The 20,348-nt window shown below is 37.0% G+C and overlaps 3 protein-coding genes across 3 annotated transcripts in view; 1 reads left to right on the plus strand and 2 right to left on the minus strand.

Annotated features, from left to right (window-relative positions):
* Positions 1-20,348, minus strand: part of LOC144661917 (uncharacterized) — a 459,725-nt gene that overhangs the window by 310,678 nt on the left and 128,699 nt on the right.
* On the minus strand, positions 2,879-8,735 carry LOC144661935 (uncharacterized). The gene is made up of 7 exons (XM_078522648.1): positions 8,676-8,735; positions 7,128-7,381; positions 6,494-6,611; positions 5,155-5,280; positions 4,573-4,636; positions 4,243-4,375; positions 2,879-3,483 (listed from the first exon to the last, which is right to left on the minus strand). Exons 2-7 carry the CDS (start codon positions 7,287-7,289, stop codon positions 2,950-2,952), a joined length of 1,137 nt encoding a protein of 378 aa, XP_078378774.1. The 5' UTR covers positions 7,290-7,381; positions 8,676-8,735; the 3' UTR covers positions 2,879-2,949.
* Positions 12,773-19,389, plus strand: LOC144661933 (uncharacterized). The gene is made up of 7 exons (XM_078522646.1): positions 12,773-13,070; positions 13,555-13,597; positions 14,949-15,131; positions 15,505-15,565; positions 16,255-16,533; positions 17,576-17,829; positions 18,699-19,389. The coding sequence occupies exons 1-7, from the start codon at positions 12,786-12,788 to the stop codon at positions 18,917-18,919; spliced, it is 1,326 nt and encodes a 441-aa protein (XP_078378772.1). The 5' UTR covers positions 12,773-12,785; the 3' UTR covers positions 18,920-19,389.

The following is a 20,348-nucleotide window of genomic DNA, read 5'->3' on the forward strand; positions in this document are numbered from 1 at the left end:
TCTGGATACAGATTCCTTTGTTAATGCTTTGCGTAGGTTCACCAGTTTCAGAGGAAATCCAACGACAAGTCTACAGTGAACTGAACTCGTTTAGAGACTATTTCAGAGAACTTTGCGAGAACACTAAATTAGAACATTCATTGTTTGGGACTCATTTAAGTTGCGTATTCATTAATTCAGTTTCTTAAGGACATGCTCGTGTCTATAATTGTTTATCAGTTAATGAACAATTAGAATTTAATTGGTTCATTGGGGCCGGTATGTAGCCACGGAGCCCTTATTATTCGTTTTTATTTGTCGAGTCCTTTGTTTCCGTTTTTGTTGCGCATATTTTTCTTGTAATTAGCTTTGTCAGTTATTTTTAGGTTCATTACTTGTTATATCTTCGTGTGCATTTTTATTTTCGCTTAGCGTTTTCTGCGGTGTTTTTTAAGTTTTCGTTGTCAGTATGTTCAAGTCGCCGAAGTGTTCGCACAAATCTTGTAAGTTTCGTATTTTTTCCATTATTTTTTCGCTTTCTGTTTTAGTTTTCCGTTTGTTTCTTTCGCTGTAAGTTTAGTTTGTCTGTGTTGTTTGTTATTTCAGCAAATCGCTGGTTAAAGTGCGAATCTTGAAGTTGTGCGTGTGGTTTGATTATACAGGGGGGGAAGAAACTCCCTTTGTTACACGACTTAAAAAGGGGTCATTGTCAGTGGTGCCGGGAAACCCAATGTGCGCAGTAGCTATCGAATGGTTGCTAAGAGCACAGTGAATAGCTTGACAAAGTCATTGTCTAGTTCGCATGTCTTGGTCTTGACCGTGCACGAAACACAATAGCTATTTGCATTTTGTTTGTTCTTTTGAAGTTTGCCGAACATCACAGCAACAAACAGTGATAACGGTGTCCAGTCTGGCAAAAGTAGGGCTTGCGGATTATACCAATTAAAAATAACTCCAATGATTCTGAAATGATTTACCATTTTTTGGTTGTTAAATGTCAACCGTGACCAATATTTCGCTTGGTATTCCACGCCGCCAAAACATTCTCAGTGACGTGAAACAACAGGTGAGAAATCAGTGGCGTGAAACATCAAACGCAAACACCGCCACTATTCGCATTTCACACGCATGCAGTCATTGATATTTAAATCTTTCCGAGAAAACAAAACTTTGGGTGACGTCTTTCTTAGCAACGGCTTGATTGATATAGACTCGCACCGTTTCCAGGCACTGCTATGTGTCCAAAGAAACGTGCCGACTTTCTCCCCTCCCCCCCCCCCTGACCGATCACGAATCATAGTCGGAGGCTCTAGAAACCATAATAAATTCCTCGCGTGTGTCTCATTATGAGCCGTTTAAGCGGACCGTTTAAGAGCAAAAATCAATTTAGACACCAACATTCTGTGACGAAACCCGCGCCACAATGAAGGCTGCTCTTTGACACAAAACCACTGTGCATAAACAACCCAAGAAACACACGCAACAAAAATAATCTATAAATATTTATTACAATAAAAACAGTAAAATAACAAATTATATTACTTAAATCATATTTCTTATACAATAGTTTATGTACTTATTTAAACTAAATACTAATTATTAACGTGCTAAATATAGCGAATATTAAATATCAAAGCAAGAAGTAGATACTTCAGCTTAAATTTACAATCAGTTCTAGAATCAAACTGTCTTTGCATGCGCAGTTAACGTTGTCCTTGAACTTGTACCACAACATTCCAATCACACACAATGTACTACACACTTTCACACTGACTGTTTGTCTGTCTGTCTGTCTGTCTGTCTGTCGGTCGGTCGGTCGGTCGGTCGGTCGGTCGGTCAATCGGTCAGTCAGTTATTCGGTCAGCCAGACAATCGGTCAGTCAGTCCAAAATTTAAGGAGAGTATTCCTCGGTTTTGTGCGACTGGCTGACATTAACATGACATTAAAGCAAGAGTCGAATTAACTGTGTTACACATTCCAACCATAGTTAATTTTGCTTTAGTGAAAACGTTGGTATACAAAAGTGTTATTTATAACAGTAAGGTTGCCTTTAATAAAGTACAGTGCTTTTGAAATAATGAACTGTACAGCTACCAACTCCGTCCAGTTAGCATGTTATTTGTGCTGTTCGTATCTTACTCCGATTACCACTATTGTGACGGTGATCATCTATTGCAAGAAAAATGCTCCACATTATCCAGGGGCTTCTACGAAACTTTCCAAAGTGCGGAGGAACCTCACCCGACGTCTTACACCATATTATTTCCATTAACGACATTTTAAATGATTGAATTTCAATGTCGTTGAATTATTTAGGGGCAAATTCAGGTATTACTACCAGGTGTGGTACAAGAAGAAAACGTTTATTGGTGGAGGCATAGGTGAAGAATCTTTCAGTTTATTTAGTTTGACTCGTACGAAATCTAAAATCGTACTTTTTCTAAATCATAATTCTTAAAGTAACTGAAAAAGTGACAAACCTTGGTTCCACGTTAGTCACGATTGTGACCCTTGGCTTCCATGTGAATTACATTTGTAATAAAGCGACTTTAGCTATTAGAACTATTGAAAGAATTCCAAAATACCTGTCGCAAGGATAAATCAACCTCCAACTCTGCAACAGTTTTCGCTATGGTCTTCCAAAATATCAAAAAAGATAAACTACATTGTATTGACCTTATACATGTACACTGACTCGTCCCTTGTCGTCCCTCAGTCTCGCCTATTAATATTAACGTGAAAAGCGCGGGGAACCCGAGGGTTGATGGGAAGGAAGAAGGAAGGAAGACGCTTCTTCTCTTCCTTCCCATGATTCCCTCCGTTTTCAGTTTTACCCAGTTTCCCTAGACACAGGAGAGACAGAAAAGAGGAATGGGGACAAGTGAGCCTTATACAAAACACTGCACTGGAATGAAAGCTCGAGGACACATCACTTAAAGTCACAACAACACAGGTTTTGTGCTTAGAAGTTACTGTACTAGTATGTAACAGTGAGCCTTTATGTGGCTGTCGCTTATGAACGGCATCCACGCTGCCTCGTTGCCACACGAGTTGCTGTTATCTTGAGGGATGAAGCTTCCTGCAGTTCCAAATCCAAGCCTTGAATCACAATTGACGCAACCGAAAATGTCATTGGCGATTATTCCGATTCTCGCCGCCGTGGGAACCCCTCCCACAGTTATCTCTGATAATGTATTGAAACCTTCCTTGTTGCAAATCTGCTGAAGTTTAGAACCGACAATTAAAGATTTCCAAGCGTCACGACCGACGCTGGTTGCCCTGTAATTCCCGTCAGCAATCAGGGAGTGAAGTGATCTGGCAGCCGTATTTAATGACAGCCAATTTGTGACACCATTCACGTTCATTCCAAGGCACAGTTTAGTAAATGAAGTGCTCCAATAACTCGGCATTTTTGTTTCCTTGTCATCAAACCCTGTTACGCCTCCTTCGAGGTTATATGACTGCAAGTCACTCCACAAAGAAGAACTGTAGGTGAATGTCATCTGATAACAAACGGGACACACAAGTATGTTAAAACACAGGTAGGCTAAGGGAAAGAAGGGATACGATTTCAATGCTCGTTGTTGTTGTTGATTTTTTTAAGGTTTACGTTGTCATCATTTGACATCTTAGGGTGTAAGTTGCAAATAAGGTTCGAAAAGAGAAAGGGAAAAAATACGCACCCAATTTAATTATGATTGGTTGTTTTAGACTTCGGAAATATCACCAAGTTTTTCTTCCTTTATTTGCAAGTAAAGAATACATAAAAAAGTGCAGATACTTGACAGCAAAGAAGAAATGTCAAAAGCAGACACGAGCCACATGTGAGCGTTTTCTATATTGTGTTTCTACTTAGTTGTCGAATAACGAGACTGATCAACAAGATAAACCTTGGAACAACAAAAGAAAGTTAAGGAATAAATTCATTCTCCAAGTTGTAAATAAACCACAAATTAACTTAACACTCTCAAACTTGAAAACTTAAGCCTGACTTTTCCAAGTTTTAGGGCATCTCTTTCCTATCTGTTTGCAGTCAAAACAACTTTTAAACAACTTTCATGACTAGTATAGTAAGGTTATCCATCGATTAGTGAATTTTCAAATTATACCAACACTTTCATTAAAGTTTTATGTACACTAAATCGTAGTGACACTGGCTACCCCTTAAAAGATTGGTGAAAACATGTTCAGCCAATCCGAAAGCGCAAGCAAAATCTTAATGGTATTATTTTAGTTTATAATATCATTGTGACAACACTGACATGATGGCCATTTATCTTCATAACCAGCGTCCAGGGCCCCACACCGCATCCGGGAATGTCATCCACGTGACAGTAAGTCCTTTGGACTTCTCTGTTGTTGAACTGCAGGTAATATGGACCATTTGTTGCCATTCTAAAAGAAAAAGAAATTACAGAGTGTTACGGGTTGTTAAAATATATAACACCTCGATACATCTACATGAAAGAATGTACAGGTTGAATTCCTATTCTATGTATATTGTGCAACAGCCTCATAAAAATACGAACACTATTCTGTGATGCTTTCATATCTGCACTGGGCACGAGGAGAAGAACAGCTCATTTACTTACGGTGTGTCATCAAACACTTCCTTGCACGACTGAGCTGGAATCTCGGGTCCAAAGCCTTTTTTCACTGAGAAGGATAAAGAGCGCTTTAGACAAAAATTGATGAAAAAGAATAGCTACAATCTTTAAACCTCAGCATTTGACATTGATTTTCGTAACTTTTAGAGTTTTTGTCCCAATTTTCGTTCCGATCGGGTCTTTTTTTCGTCACTTGCTTCTTTCAATTTGTTATGATGTTTTAACAAAACTTTAAAAACTGATGACTGTTGGGTTTTGCCTTTTACCAGTAGAGTGGAAATGATTCCATTTAATCTAAATCTCAAAACCAAAGCGTCTAAAGAGTAGTTAAAAAAAGATTTTTCTGTCAATTTAATTCCACTGGATAACCCGTTACCCCCGTTCCCTTCCCAAAAGAATATGGCTTAAAAGAACAGATCTAAAAAATCTTTATATAAACGACCTCCTTCCACCTCCTGGCCCGGGTGACACACAACAATCTCTTCGTTCACCTTCCTCGGTTTTTGGGTAGGATGCCTTAGCAATCTCATTTCGTATAGTAGTCCAACAGAGGAAATCTGCACTTACCAGCAGTACAATTGACTCCATCTCCAGCGAAACCAAGGCTACATGCGCAGTTAAAGGAACCAACTATATTGTCACACATGGCATTGACAGAACAGTTATGGCTGCCGATAGAACACTCGTCCATATCTGCAATAAATTGTTTAATATAAAACTGTCTTAACATATAAAAAACCTTTTTATCCTCGAATATTTCTTGCGAATAGCTAGCATAAGCTGCTACCTTCTAGAAAAAAAAATCAAAAGAAAGAAAAAAAAAACAAAAAAGAAAAAGGTGGAAGTGTCCCACTGCAAAAGAATGCTATAAGCTAATAGCAAAAAATGTAAATATCAGGGTCGTAACTTGCAAGAGGCAAGACGAGGAAGTTGCCTCGCCTAAATTTTAATCCAAGATTTTAAAAACAAAATACGTTACGTTAGTAAAATAACTCTCAGTTAGGCAAGATTGATTTTTCTCAAGAAATAACTTATGAAAAATGTTGTAAATCGAGTTTCAGAGCCCCTGGACCTAAACATTTTCAGTGGTGCATGCCCCCCGACCACCAAGCAAGATTTTGCCTCGTCTGGCTACAGCCCTGAATATATATATTCATATAAATGTCTCAAATGGTCTGCGCGATAGGGCAATACCTATGCACAGTAAGGAGGCGCGGTGGCCTAATGGTTAGCGCGCTCGACTCCGAGTCGAACGGCCCGGGTTCGAGGCCTGGCCGGGGCGCTGCGTTGTGCTCTTGGGCAAGACACTTTACTCTCACAGTGCCTCTCTCCACCCAGGTGTACAAATGGGTACCGGCGAATTTACTGCTGGGGGGTAACCCTGCGATGGACTAGCATCCTATCCAGGGGGGAGTAGCAATACTCCTAGTCGCTTAATGCTACGGAAACCGGGATAAGCTCCGGCTGTATGAGCCTCATGGCTCGGACACAGACTTTACCTTTTACTTTATGCACAGTAGGCTAACAAACAAACAACGTCGTGCTCAGAGACAATGTAGTCCATTCCGTTAAAGGTGCAGGAATATGATTCGATTATATAGCTCTTTCAAGTGCCCATTTCAGTCTTTTTGGCTCACAACACCTTCTATCTCTGACATTTAACTTTTAATGTAACACGTGTTTCTCCTCCAATCATGTATCATTTGATGCCATTGTGGCCTGACATCTTTGCAATATTTATATCCATAAGTAGCCTAATTCTATCATTCACAATTCAGGATTATGATTGGAAACCTTTCATCGAACATGACATTTCGCCACGATAATAGAAAAAAAAACATTTTTATTTAATTTACTATTTGCATCTTCACTTTCAATGGTTAGTGTTTCATGTTTCAATTCTTACCTGTGTTACAACTTTGTCCTTGGAATCCCACGGGACAAATACACGTGTAGCTGTCATCTTTCAAGAAATGTGGCTTACAGGTAGCGTTTTTTGTACAAGGAAAGTGGTTGCAGGGATTCTGGAAAAAAATTTCGTAATTTTACTCTTTTATAAGCCTGAACTCCGTATTATAATTTTAACTTGATAATGATGACATGGCGTCATCGAAACGTCGTTCTATTTTCCTATCGCTAATTTTTACACAATAAAAGGTTCACGGATGAACCGTTATATTTTTGAAGGGGGCGGGGGAAGGGGAAGGGAGGTTGGACAATTACCAGATAAATGCATGCGATGCATGCAAAAAAGAAAGAAAACATTCTGCAAAGCGAGACACTGAAATTTAAAAAAGTTTCTTTTTTGGAAACCCAAAGAAAAATCTTGTACAACTTAAAGTTGAAAACAAATCTTCTAAGAAAAAAAATACCCAACAGAACTCCATGGCAACATGAGCATTGTGGCAAATGTATGAGCAAGCTTAATATGATGAGTGGTTTGACGCTGTGTTCGTGTCTGAAGGCGGTGTTCAATACAGCCATAGAAGCTGCAAAAATGTGAGATATTTTCAAATGTATAACTGTGATTAATCAATTACCTCTGTCGCATGATACGTTTTCGTCGGTGAGCTCACCAAACTTTCTGGATGTTGAATGTCGTTTGAAGAGCTAAGCTGACATTCCCACGTGCCGTCCTGCTCCATTGAAGCTAAATTGTACGATTGACAGCTGTCTTCTAGGTAACAGTTAAATTCACACATATCCTCTTGATGTAATTGGAGCGTTTTGAAAACGTGACCATGTAGGGCCTTGCCATGTACTGGTAGGCAAAACTTCTTCAATGTACAACATTCTAATTAAATGAAAAAAAAATGTCGATGGTTTGAATTTACACATAAATTTCTTCCGATATACTACTGTATTTAACCCCTTGACTGCCCTGCCGAGCCTTTGTACTGGCAGGTGCCGAGGCCATGTGCATTATTCATGAGGCAACATGGCAAAAACAAATGAAAACATGAATATCTCTAAAATATGTGCATGAAACATAACGACAAGGAGACATGGAAAATGTTAATGAAGATTGGGATAACCTATCAAAAATTGAATTATTTTGTAACTTTTGAACTCATTTCTAGAAGCGGGCTGTATTTAAATTTCAGGTAGAATGCTTAGGCTTAGTGTTTTTTTTTTTAACGAAAAAGGTGGTGACATGCATGCTGGGCCACACGCGATGGTCTGAATGGGGTGAGCCTAATCAAAATCCTTTTGCCAGCTGAAATTTTTACTTCGTTATCTACATTCTGACCCAAAAACTTACCACTCAAACTCAAAAAATCGTCCCAGTAAGGCAATTAAAATAAATTACTGACACATATCAATGTTTAATTATTGAAACATTTAGAGTTAACGACAACTTGAAAAGATAAGAACTCATGTTTCGTTATCTAATAAGTCTTGAGTGCTACAGAAAACAAAGATTGGCTTAACAGGTTACACTTAAATTCCGTCAACATTGACACTTAAGTGTCCGATTCAACGAAGTATCCATAAACGACGAGTTGATATTAAGGGACGCTGGTATTGTGATGCAGTTATGCTCATAACGGTACAAAACAATGAATAAGTACCTCCACTAATACACGAAATGCGTCTAGAACACGAAAATGAAAATATTAACAGAATTGCTGAAGTGAAAGTCAACTGTAATAGTTTTAAGCGTTTTTTTTTCCAAGAGACAAGGCCAACTGTATGCGAAACTTATGATAACACCTCTTTAAGGCATTGTATCTTTCTACTGGTATTGTTACAGTTTCGTTGTACTCATCCAGATTAATTTAGCAAAACAAACAAAACATAGCTGACACAAACTTGTTACTTTAATGACGTTTGCAATTTTTTTTTTTTACTTTAAAGACTTCCACACTACGTAAGAACAGTAAAGAAAACTTCCTGATTTAGGGACAAGGGGCAGGTCAGTTAAGAACGTCTGTAATGATTTCTTGTAGCTAAACCAAATTTGTTTTTATTTAGTTCTGTTTTATCACTAGGCCATCAACTGCATTCAAATGATATTATTTTTCATTTCGGTACCTTTGTATTCAATATTCCACTATTACAATACCAAACCTAAATGTATAACTTACCCGTCCGAAGGAAAATAACGCCAAGATAAATCAGGCATGCTAAAAATACCTGAACTTGGAGATAAACCATCATCAGCCACTAAAAAAAGGAACTTAAAGTCCTCTTTGACGGCATTAACTAAACAGCTTGAATCGTGTCCTAAAGAGTCTTATATTGTTTTACTTGTATAAAATATGAATGAATTCAAGCTGTTTCACATAATCGTTACAAGTTAATTGTGTTAAAACTGGTTATTTTTACCAAAACAAACAAAAAATTGACACACGCAAGTCAGAAAAGTTCGCTATTGCGGATTTTATAGTTAAAGCATTTTTGCTTCACCATTTTTTTGGCACCATGAAAACATCCTTTTTTGATTTCTAGAAATCTAAATTAAAGATAGGGAAATACTTTTAAAATTAACTGCATACGACGATTAGAGTAAAGAACAAGAAGGTGCATGTCGGTTTCCTCAAGAACAAACTTGCATTGTTTTATTTAGGTTTTGTGAGATAAATTTGTGAATGGAGGGAAAAGTGTGTTTTTCCTTTCAAATAACGAAAATTGCGTATCCTGCCTTAAATGTCCCTGAAAGTTTCTATTTTTCTTAATTTAGAAACAGGCGGAGATGTTTTCGGCTAATGAACTAAATCAACAGGCCACACGCAGTTTGCCATTTTGTGAAATGGTACATTGAAAACGTTTTTACAATTGGCTCATGCATGGAGTTAATTTGCTTTGCTATTCGATCGATTAATCTTAAGGAAAAAAAGGATTGTTAAAAAAACACTGTAGCCTAACTAACTGTCTTAATGTACTTTTTCTGCTATGAAATTAATTACCAGGGGGATGATGAATTTTGCTACAAATAGCCTACTTGGTCTGATAACAGTGCTTTAAGCGGTCTGTCGCTTTTGTCTTGGTTTCCAAGGAAACATACTTATCGAAATTGAAAGAAAATAAAAATAACAAAGCTGTTATTTCTTTAAAAGACAGCTCACAGTTGTATTCATTTACAAAGTTTTACAAAAAAATGAAACATTGCGAAATGATACATCACAAGAGAAATAAGAATAATTTCATGCCTTTTTCTTCTGTCAGTGAACATCTTTCATATACAGGTCTACGAAACATCCACGTGTTCAGAACGTCGCATTTTAACTGAAAAATGCTGTGGAGAAAATATTGCTTTATTTTCCTGAAGACTGTTTTCCTTTTTCCGCTCCCACCAAGAACACATTAAGCCACGTTTTGCAAAACAGTTATGTTGGAAACAAATCCTTACCATGTTTTTCATGCTGTACCGATGCGATAAAGGCAAATTTAAAAAAAATTCAGAGCTTCTGAACTAAACTATATGTCATAGTGATACCAATTTTTCCTGTAAAGGTTTAACAACGAATTGCGTTATTACGACCAAGAACAAGGTTTTTGCTTAACATTGGAATGTTTTGAGTGCCTCCCAGGGATTCTTTTGGGAGCAAGGACAACAAGGGATTATGTCATTTATTTCCAGGGAAAACGAGGTGTTGTATGATCATTTAAAGGTAACAAGAAAAATCCCTATTATTTTTGGACGACAGGAGCAAAATATCCAGCCTTATCTTTTTATCTGTAAAGATTAACAAAACAAGCAACAGTGACATTTGCAGTGATATCAATTTTTCAAAATGGTCCAGTGTGGTCTCAAATGAATGAGGTGGATGAGCCTTAATATAAATGTACTTCATACGGCTTCCAATTATTCTTATAGTTTGTCTGTAATATTCATCCCTTGTTAAACGACTAAAATTTGTCAACCTTCCGGCAAACTTCATTTACATTAATACTGCGTCTTCTCCTGGTGTTACAAATTGCCATTTTGGAACTGAAAAGAGACTCACCATGGAAAATCTTACTTTTCAAGGACAACTTAAAATATAAAAGCGTTAGTGTAGGATCACTGGGCCGTCGATGAAACAAACTTGGAAAAACTTACGTGCAGTTCAAAATGGCAGGACTGGCAGTTAATAACCCGTAGGATTAAAAATTGATGTGCAGCCAGGATACAGATTAAAAATGTATTTAAACGTTCTATGGCTAAAAGTATTATCAAAGAATTCGAATGGAGGTTTTGGCTGTCGGGCTACAGCCATCGATGGATAAAAATGGGATAATAAATGAAATATACAAATTGATTAAAATGAATCTACATATATTTTTACTACGGATTTTCATTACTCTTTATATTTGAAATTTTTTTTTCAATTTTCAAATTCCACTTGCATTTGTTTTTATTGTTTTACTGAGAAAATTACAAATGCGCGCGCATTTATTTGCTTTGATGTTGAATTTTCTTGACAAGAACATCAAAAGAGTTAAAATTTAATGGAAAGTTCTTCTTCTCTCAGCCAATCACATTAAAATGAGTTTTTCAGTCACATAAACAATTGCAAAAATAGGCAACCAGCTCATTAATTCATCACTTAATTGGATCATTTTTTGCTTTTAGCATGCAAATTGCAGAGTTTCAACAAATAATTAAATGTTTAAATGTGGGGAATCACGTGCAAGTGCTAATTGTAAAAACCACCAGTAACGAGCCAACGAGTTCATTGTTATAAACTTTAAGCCACCCTGACACAAGAATACGATAAACAGAAAGTTCTTTCCCGCTCTTGTCATGCTTGTGACGAAATTTTCAGTTGAGCAAAAAGTTAGAGGAATCTTGACTAACACTCTATATAGACAGGATCAAAAGCTCTAACTTTACTGAGACCAGTTGAAACTCGTTGCCTGGCAAGAAACCCTCATTCAGATGCGCTCGTTCAACAACGCAAAGAGAAAAGGTATGACTTTCGTTGTTCTTGTTTTCTTAAATACTGTTCGCAAAGAGATATGCAAACTAGTATTTTAATTCTTTGCTGAATGAATGGACTAATGAAACATACCTCGAAGACTAGCATTTTTATTATGCCTAAGACTGGCTTCATAAATTTTGTCGGACATGTTTATGCTGGCTATAGCCTCAGATCCCAATAAAGGTGAACAATTTAAAATCACCGTATGCCTTGCTCAGAACGTGAAACGGCTCTGCCGCTCATATCAGTGAGCCGGGAATTTGATTGAACGATATCTGCTTCGGTTTTGTGGCTAAACTTGAATCTGGACTCCAGCCAACAGGGTGTCTGGTTGTTTGTGAAAACAGAGTATTCATCGTTACAAGGCAAATTAAATATTGAATGGTACGTACACTGCGTGATATTAAGGCGCTGTTTCACGCTAGAAAATGAGATTCTGACTCTATACTTGTTGCATAAAAAATTAATGGTGCAACGTTAACGCCGGCGAATCTTGAAGAAATTGGCCAATTATTTACTGCAATCCCTCTTACTTGACGTTTTACAGAGCCGTGCAATTAATTTGTCGCCGTTGCACAAAACGTTACTTATTAAGTACAACTCAAGGTTTTTTGCTACGTTGTCGCAATAGTTTCGTTTCACGTACAGTAGACTTGATTCGATTTCTGCTACAATAAAATTTTAATGTGTATTTCAGGGTATGTTATATGGCAATATTATTATTTCAAATGCAACTTCACAAAATAAATTTGCTAGACAAATTGGGCAAAAAATACCAAGGGCAACAATTAAAGAAAGAGGAGAGAACATCGGGAGCTCCAGGAGAATCGACCGAGGAAGTCGCGAAGATATATTTTACCTTTTAAGAGCAACCAGCGCGCGATCATATCGTGTTCTAATAAACAGTTAGACAGCAAGCTCTAGGTTTCTGTCATCCTCGGAGACCCAGGGGCAGTTAGTGGGGGCGGGGAAAGTCTATACGGGCGAAAAAAAAAATCGGCGAAGAAAAGTCAAGAACGAAAATAATAACTAACTAACTGCCCCTGGGTCTCCGAGGATGGGTTTCTGTAGGCTGATATATAGTTGGCGACAGTGAGCCGTCTCATTGCCTTAGTATTACTCAGAGACCGATGTATTGAAAAAGGGAGAGTGGTTTATTTATAGTTTTGGTTTGTCATGTTACTTTGTGATTCGACAATTTTACTTGCGCGGGTTCCAGGGCAGTCTATAAATAAAATTGAACTGAATGACGACTGATGTTAACTTATTTGTGTAAATTTTAATTGCAGAATGAAGTGGATAGTGTTTTTCTGGTTACCTTTCGTCGCTGGATGCAAAAAGACTAAGTTTGTTAAAGAAGAGGGCATGGCACTAGAAAACCATGTGATAAAAACTGTTACTGCAGCTACACCGATAAAATGTCAATGGGATTGCGTTGACATACCGCTGTGTTTCTCTGTGAACGTGCGAATATTACCAACAGGACGGGTCACGTGTGAGCTTAACAATTCTAGCAAGACCGCTGACCCGCAAGATTTGATATCAAGCGCCGGAATCCAGTACCATCAAATGGAGGTAAAAATACGTCCTCGGCTGTTTTTGTGGGATTCTTTGTGTTCTACAGCATCTGTAAAATAGCTCTGGTCGCAACCGTTTTGTATTTGACATAACTGAACCTCTGACTTTTAGCCATGCGAACGCACGTGCACTCTACACATTTCATGATATCTAAAATTATTATTTAACATATTCGCACAATGCCCATATATGGTCAGACGGTCATTGTTATCTGTTATCGTAACGTAACAAGATCCTGTACACAGGCTAAGTCGATGAAAAATCCATTTTTCTAGCTATAAAATGCATTTTGTTGACGATTGGTTGAGTAATAAAGCAATTATCTTGCTCAATATTGCGAAATATCGTGTAGTCAACTCGGCCTACGGTTGCGTCGGGCAAATTCCGCGCGATTTTGCAGGATAATTGATTGTTAAGTGTATGATTTTAAAATGAAGAAATAGAGTTTAATGTACTATATTTGTCTGGCTTTTTGTCTTAGGAGGTTGAACATTGTACAAGGGAAGAATGTGTCTACAAGGATGGTAAGATTTCTTCATATAGTTGCTTAGTTAACAAGAGTGAAGCATTGACCTAAAGACAATACGATACGATACGATGAGATGCAGTGCAATGTAATAGTTCACTTATGGATATATCCCAAAAGGGGTTTTAGTACTAATTTACAAATTACTGAAGTTAATGAGAAGTAAAATAAAACCACACACAATAAAGCCATTTCCAAATGAAACTAAAATTCCGTCGATAATAACCAAGCCACTAGAATCTTTGAAAATCTCTTAGCAGAGAACAACACCAGCAGTTCCCTTCCCTTAATTTCTGCAGAAAAAAGGTGCTTCCTGACTGAAACAAAACAAAACAAAGCAGCAAAGACTGTGATTTTAGTTCCAGTATGCCAGACGATGTATGTTGCCCGCGTTCAGTGTGAAAAGCTTCATGCAGAAGCTAGAAGAATTCGACAAGCTCCATACTCTGTAACTAAAAATTAAAATAACTAAATGGCAACAAATTGTAATTTAAATCTCAGGGAATTCCGTTAGGTAGTTGAGCTTTTTTTCTTTCCAGGAAAATGTTTGGTATATATATTGTTCTTATACAGCTATTTCAATAAACGTTGTCGGGTCAAAGCTTAAAGCTAAAAGGCAATACCGTATGGCATTCTGGGTTTTCACTACAAATTTGCATATAAGCTTCATTAAATGCACAAATTTGTATTTCGCACGTGGAGAATTCACGAGTTTGTTTTTCTTCTCAGAAGGCATTTCTGTAGCTTTACTTTTACTGTCGCTTAGCTCTGGCTTTTGAAAATCCTTCTAAAATTCAGTGTGGCTAAAAGCACTTTGTTTCACATGTCTGAAGAGAAAGAAAACGTGCAAATTCGCGTTTGTCGTGTCACTATATATTTTAGTATTCAGCACGCGCAGTTGCTCTCTTCTTCTCAGGGTCGTAACCAGGTATATTTTTTCATCGCTGATCCCAAATTTGAGCTCTAAATTTTGATTCCTGATCCCCAAAATGTGGCAACATTTGATCCCTGATTCCATTCTGATCCCATCTGATTGGCCGATCCGGATCCCATGACTTGTGACCCGGGATTCCGGGTCTATGATCCCGATCCTGAGGCTGTGATCCCGATCCCAAGGCTGTGATCCCTGATCCCATATACCTGGTTACGACCCTGTCTTCTACCCATACTGCCTTTCAGTCTTGTATTTTAGCTTTGATCCGGACAACGTTAACTGAAATAGCTGTACACGGCAAAAAGGCTAATACAAACTAGTACAGTGTGACTTACCAATTAAAAAATGGCTTGAGTGAAAATTTTAAAAATTATGAAATCATTTATGTTAAAATGTTTCTTTCCTTCGTTTCCAGCTCTTCTCGATGGTTGGTATAGATTTGGTGCCAAACTTATCAAATTGTTTCCAGAGAAAAGGACTTGGGAACAAGCACAACAGTTCTGTCAGTCGATTGGTGGAGAACTGGTGTCAATCAACCGCGAGGACGAAAATGAGTTACTTTACCATTTACTTGCCCAAATTAAAACAAACACAACAGGTGATTGTTTACATGTACTGTTACGTTCAGGATGAATTAAGGCAATTGTGTTTTTAAAAGGTTGCTGTGGGTTTTATAAGGAATATTGTTGATAGCAAATGATCATTTCGTTGTGATAAGAAAAAGATTGTTATTTGGAAAAGTTAAGCAATTTTAGGGCGCTAGTTGGCTTCGTAAGCCTGTGTTTCATTTGATAAGTCTGATAATGGTCAATAAAATTGTTTTCTAGTCAGTTCAAGGTCGGGTTAATGGCCATTTTCTTCATGTTGATAATCCTGGATTGTTCAATGAAATGAACAGTGCTAATCAGTGATTTAAGTAAACCTCTGGTCCTTATGCATATTTTTTGCTGAATTGTCAATCACTGTTTAAGCTAAAGACGCAAACCAGACAATAACACACTGGATTCTGGATGGAACTGATTCGGATGTTAGGTAGGTAGAACCACAACTCAATAATTTCCAACTCAACTTGGTGCCATCAAGAGAGGACCCTTACTCCTCTCTTGGTGACAAATAACATGACATGTCATGACATAGCATGACGTGACGTGACGTGCGTGACGTGACTTAACATGACATGGCATGACATTACATGACATAGCATAACATAACATAACATGACATGACATGACATGACATTCATGACATCACAAGACATAACGTGACATAACATGAGATGTAAACATAACAACATAACATAATATAAAATAACATAAACTATATTTACTCTCGAATTTCAGAGTCCCTTTCAGAAGTTCGAGAACGCAAAAATAAGTAAAAATAGATTACAAAAATACATCGTACACTTAAAAGAAACAAGGAATTTAATCTTCCTTTTCGAGGGAGTTTTCTTTTAAACGTCACATAAGGCAAAGTTACTTTTGTTTTCTCATTAAATTTTGGAATTAAAACAGGAAGCGTTCATTCATACGCGCTTATCCGCATTTGATCGTGAAATCATTCTGATAAAATGGCTTTTAAACCAAGTCATTTCACACACCGTTGGTTTCCAAGATTTTTTAACAAAACGTGATAACGTGATTGCGATTTTTACCTATCACGTGATGGTCAAATTTCTTTACTTTTAAAAAGGTAACTGCTGTGTTTTATTCTCTGAACAGTCTTGAAAATGGAGCAATATATAAAGAGGAGGACGGTGTGAAATCCTTGTATCTCAATGGATCAGGCGCGTACGCCACCACGCCAGCAGTGGACTTTGGAACCCCCAGTTTCACTATCGCTAGCTGGGTTAAACTACAGAGTCCCGTGAATGATCCGTCACCTCTGTACGCTGACTGGTCAGATCCTGTGAAATTCATTATCTATGCCTATTCGGGTGGTAACCTGTTTCTTGGAGCGTACAATAACGAAAACCAATTTATGCCATGGTTCGGTGCTGGGTAAGGAGTTTGTAAGGAAGTTGTGATTTAGTTACAAAGACGTTTCTCCTTACTTTCCCCTCTCCGTAGACATTTAAGACATTTGCAATTCATCCGCAAACTCGTCTAGAAGAAGTTATGCCTACTTTTCCAATACAGTAATAAAAAACCTGTGAGAAAGAATTTAATTTTTAAGAATCTGTTAGGCTAAAATTTTCCAGTTAGACACCTTCTTTATCAGAACCCCTTAAGCCTAAAGTTTGGAAATAGGTTCTTATTTTCTAAAATTGATTTAAAATGATCCCTTTTATGGAAATAAAATAAGAGGACATTCTGGATCCTCTTTGCTAGTAGCCTAATAACTCCAGCCGTAATGTAAATGCAAATTTTGAAAATCATTTAATATTATTATTGATACAATCACAAAATATAAATAAAATCGTTGACAAATTTTATATAAGGAAAAGGCTGAATACCACTAAAAACTATATGCACATTTTTCGAAAATAAGAACCTGTAAAGAAATCTAAATACATTTAGTAGAAACTCAGCTGTGTTCTAATGGAAATCTGCGAATCTGATTGGTTCTCCCACTGATTTCTATTCGCCGATAGAAAACAGTCGCGCGCTCGCGTAGCTCTTTAAGCGGTAAATTTTCTTGATTTTTGTCTTCAAAGTGCACAATATTGTAGGTTTTGGACTGCAATCCTTTAGAGTTTCTACTAAACCAATTAGACTACTCGCCCTCGTTTTCTATGAGCGATAGTCAACTCGGCTGCGCCTCGTTGACTATTTGCTCATAGAAAACTTGGGCTCGTAGTCTAATTGTTAAGTAGTAATGGATTGTTGCGACTCTGATGCCGTCGAGCTTATGACTCCGCTTAATATTTGTTTTAAGAACATCAAATTTCCGCGGGGCAACTATCAGCCGTTATAGTTCACCAATATTTTTTTCCGATTCTGATTGGTTTAAATTGATCACGTGACGCGATAGAATGCAATTTCTTACTCCAAAGTTTTTACTGTATGTGACGTAATACAAAATTTTCCAATTTGTGTCCAGGCCTACACCAGTTGACAAATGGTTTCATGTCGCGGCAGTCTGGGACGGGATTACAAACAAGGTTCACTTGTTCCTTAATGGCGAGAGGTATGGAAGCCAGGCTGTGCCGAGTGGCTCATACCCAAAGAAAAATTCTCATTCCGTTTATGACATTGGACTTAAGAGGGACAGTGGTGAGACATTAAGGGGATATGTTAGAAATCTGATGATTGTTAAAAGAGCACTCACTGGTGAAGAGCTAACGGATAGCACAGGTAAATCGAAATACCTTAATGTTACTACATGTACGTTAGCCGTTACTATTTTTAGCGACTTTAGCGAGTTGCGCAAAGATCTCTAAATTTAGTATTCGCTGAAAATTGTCACAGTCTCATTTAATACTTGTTAAATTTAAGTACCCCCTTGAAAAACTTGAAAAACCTCATTTAAAAATGGATGCCGGTATCTTTGTTCTTTCTGGCAATGCAAATGTTCGTTCAATTTTAAGTTAGTTTGTTCTTTTACTGACATTTATTTCCATCTAAGCTTTATATTCATTAAAAACTGGTTTAAGCGATATCACTAATTTTTAAACATTTTTAGAAATTCATTAAATTTAATAGTCGCTAAATTTTGCTCAGAAAAAATCGCTAAAATTAGTAGCCGCTAACAATAGGTATGGTTAAGGTAGTTAAAATTCCTATTTTGAACAAACACCTTCTTTTATGCTAATAGAAGAAAACCATGTATTTGCAATTTGTGTTGTGAACAAAACTTCTTACTCTCAATAACCATTAATAAACGAATCATATGTTAAGTCCATTTTTAATTTTAGACTTTTATAAATCAATTTTTAGAATAAGGATGACTCTTTTTAGAAAAAAGGTCCGATTATTAAAGTGAATATGAATCTAAGTCAATTGCCGTGATACATTTACAAAGATTTCACTCTAGTTCACTTCACTTCATCTCGCTTCGCTTCGCTTTTCTTAAAATTACATTACGTCACAAACGCTTGTATTAATCGCAGTTAAAAAATCCTTCAAGAAGTTTAATTGTCTTTTCCAAGGGGTTTCAGTTTTGTAATGTTTTCATTGCCTTGCTGTTTTCATTCGAAACTGACTAGATCCATTCTTGTATGCAGATCCATTTGGTGGAGTTTGGATCGGTCTGAATGACGTCACCAAGGAAGGAACCTTCAGTTGGCCTGACGGTATTCACGTGACCTACACTAAGTGGTCTTCCAACCTACCAGACAACCAGAATGAATACAAGGATTGCGTGAGAATGACAGTTATTAAAGGGGCCTGGGACGAAACTAGCTGTGAAAAACAACTTCCTTTTGTGTGTGAAAAGAAAACCTGAAAACAGGGTTTGCCAACTGGAACTGATCAAAGAGAGAGATGGCAATAATTTAGTCTAACTTAACAACAGTATCTTTGAGTCCGTTTGTTGTTTCTTTTTTCTTATAAACTGTGTATCGAACATCATTATCAGGGCATATTTGAAAGTTTGATAACTAGGTAGAAATAGGATAATAGACAGTGTCTATTATACTATTTTTACTATTATACTATAACATTTTTGTCTTTTGTAGTCATGTTAAGTGTTTTACTTTACCGCCGCTGCAGCATAAAACAGTATATTTAGCACTGAATGCATGATAACATTGTACAAGTATGACTAGGGGCATAAACAAAATATTTGCCTGCAAAAAGGATTTTTATGTCCCTTTCTTGTTGACTATCGAGGCATTATGTGCCACGAGGCACAAAGAAGCTAGGTAACAGGTAACTTGTTGACTATTATTGTAGCTTCTTTAAGTGGCTTTGACATTGGGGAGGAGTATATTGTAATTAGTTTTGTCCCCCCTTTTGGACAAATGGGAATCACGTGACCAGTCAAGCCATGTGAGTGCAGTTCACGTTCATCTTCAGTTATTAGTTCAGCTTCTTGCAAGTTTTTTTCACCCCTTCTCCTCCCCATCTCCTGGCCACTGTTCTTGTTTGTAGTACATTTTTTCAGTGGCGTTTTCTTTGCCCACACCTTTACTGGGCTTAACTATGTATGAAAGTTTTGAAGTTGATATTTTAATTAAAGCGGTTATGGGTTGATTCCACTTCATACACTTGTTTGTTACATACATACATACATACATACATAAACTTTATTTAAGTGTCAATGGTATTTAGCTAAAGAGCTAATTGGGGACACTAAAATTAATTTACAAATATAAAATACTAATATTATATAAATAGATATAAAATATAAAAACACTAATATTATATAAATAGATATAAAATATAAAAATACTAATATTATAAAATAGATATATCGATAGATAGTTAAAATGACACAGATATGTTTTTAAAATTCCAATAAGTTAAAAATGATTACAAGATTACTAAAATTAGTTACATTATTATATTGTGCAAGCGTAGCATCTGCAATGTCCGTCCAACACATCAGTGATGTTACTGCCCCGAACTGCTTTTTTGAATTCAAAAAGGCTTTTTTTGTTACGAAGATCTTTATCTACTTTGCCCCACAGATAGGGACCTAAATACCTAATACTATGTTTACCATAATTTACAGTGTTGAACCTAGGTATTGGAAAATCGCTACTACGTAAATCATAATTCTTAGATTGTTTATAAAATATGTCAGAAATGTGTTTAGGTGCCAGTAAATTTTTAACCTTGTACATTAATATCAATATGTCTTGTAGTCGTCTAGTCGTCTGAATGTTGCCCAGTAAACAGAGCTCAGGCAAGGCAGCTCATTGGGGAGGACT

The sequence above is a fragment of the Oculina patagonica genome, chromosome 8, assembly GCF_052425735.1.
Source record: "Oculina patagonica isolate OP01 chromosome 8, crgOcupat, whole genome shotgun sequence".
Taxonomy (NCBI): domain Eukaryota; kingdom Metazoa; phylum Cnidaria; class Anthozoa; order Scleractinia; family Oculinidae; genus Oculina; species Oculina patagonica.

Coding starts and splice junctions, on each gene's coding strand:
- LOC144661933 (XM_078522646.1), top strand. CDS start 12,786: ATGAAGTGGATAGTGTTTTTCTGGTTACCTTTCGTCGCTGGATGCAAA. Junction 13,071..13,554: donor TCCAGTACCATCAAATGGAG/GTAAAAATACGT, acceptor TTTTTGTCTTAG/GAGGTTGAACATTGTACAAG. Junction 15,132..15,504: donor AATTAAAACAAACACAACAG/GTGATTGTTTAC, acceptor TCACTGTTTAAG/CTAAAGACGCAAACCAGACA.
- LOC144661935 (XM_078522648.1), bottom strand. CDS start 7,289: ATGTGTGAATTTAACTGTTACCTAGAAGACAGCTGTCAATCGTACAAT. Junction 4,637..5,154: donor TGGAGTCAATTGTACTGCTG/GTAAGTGCAGAT, acceptor TATCCTTCTCAG/TGAAAAAAGGCTTTGGACCC. Junction 3,484..4,242: donor TGAAGATAAATGGCCATCAT/GTCAGTGTTGTC, acceptor GTTTGTTATCAG/ATGACATTCACCTACAGTTC.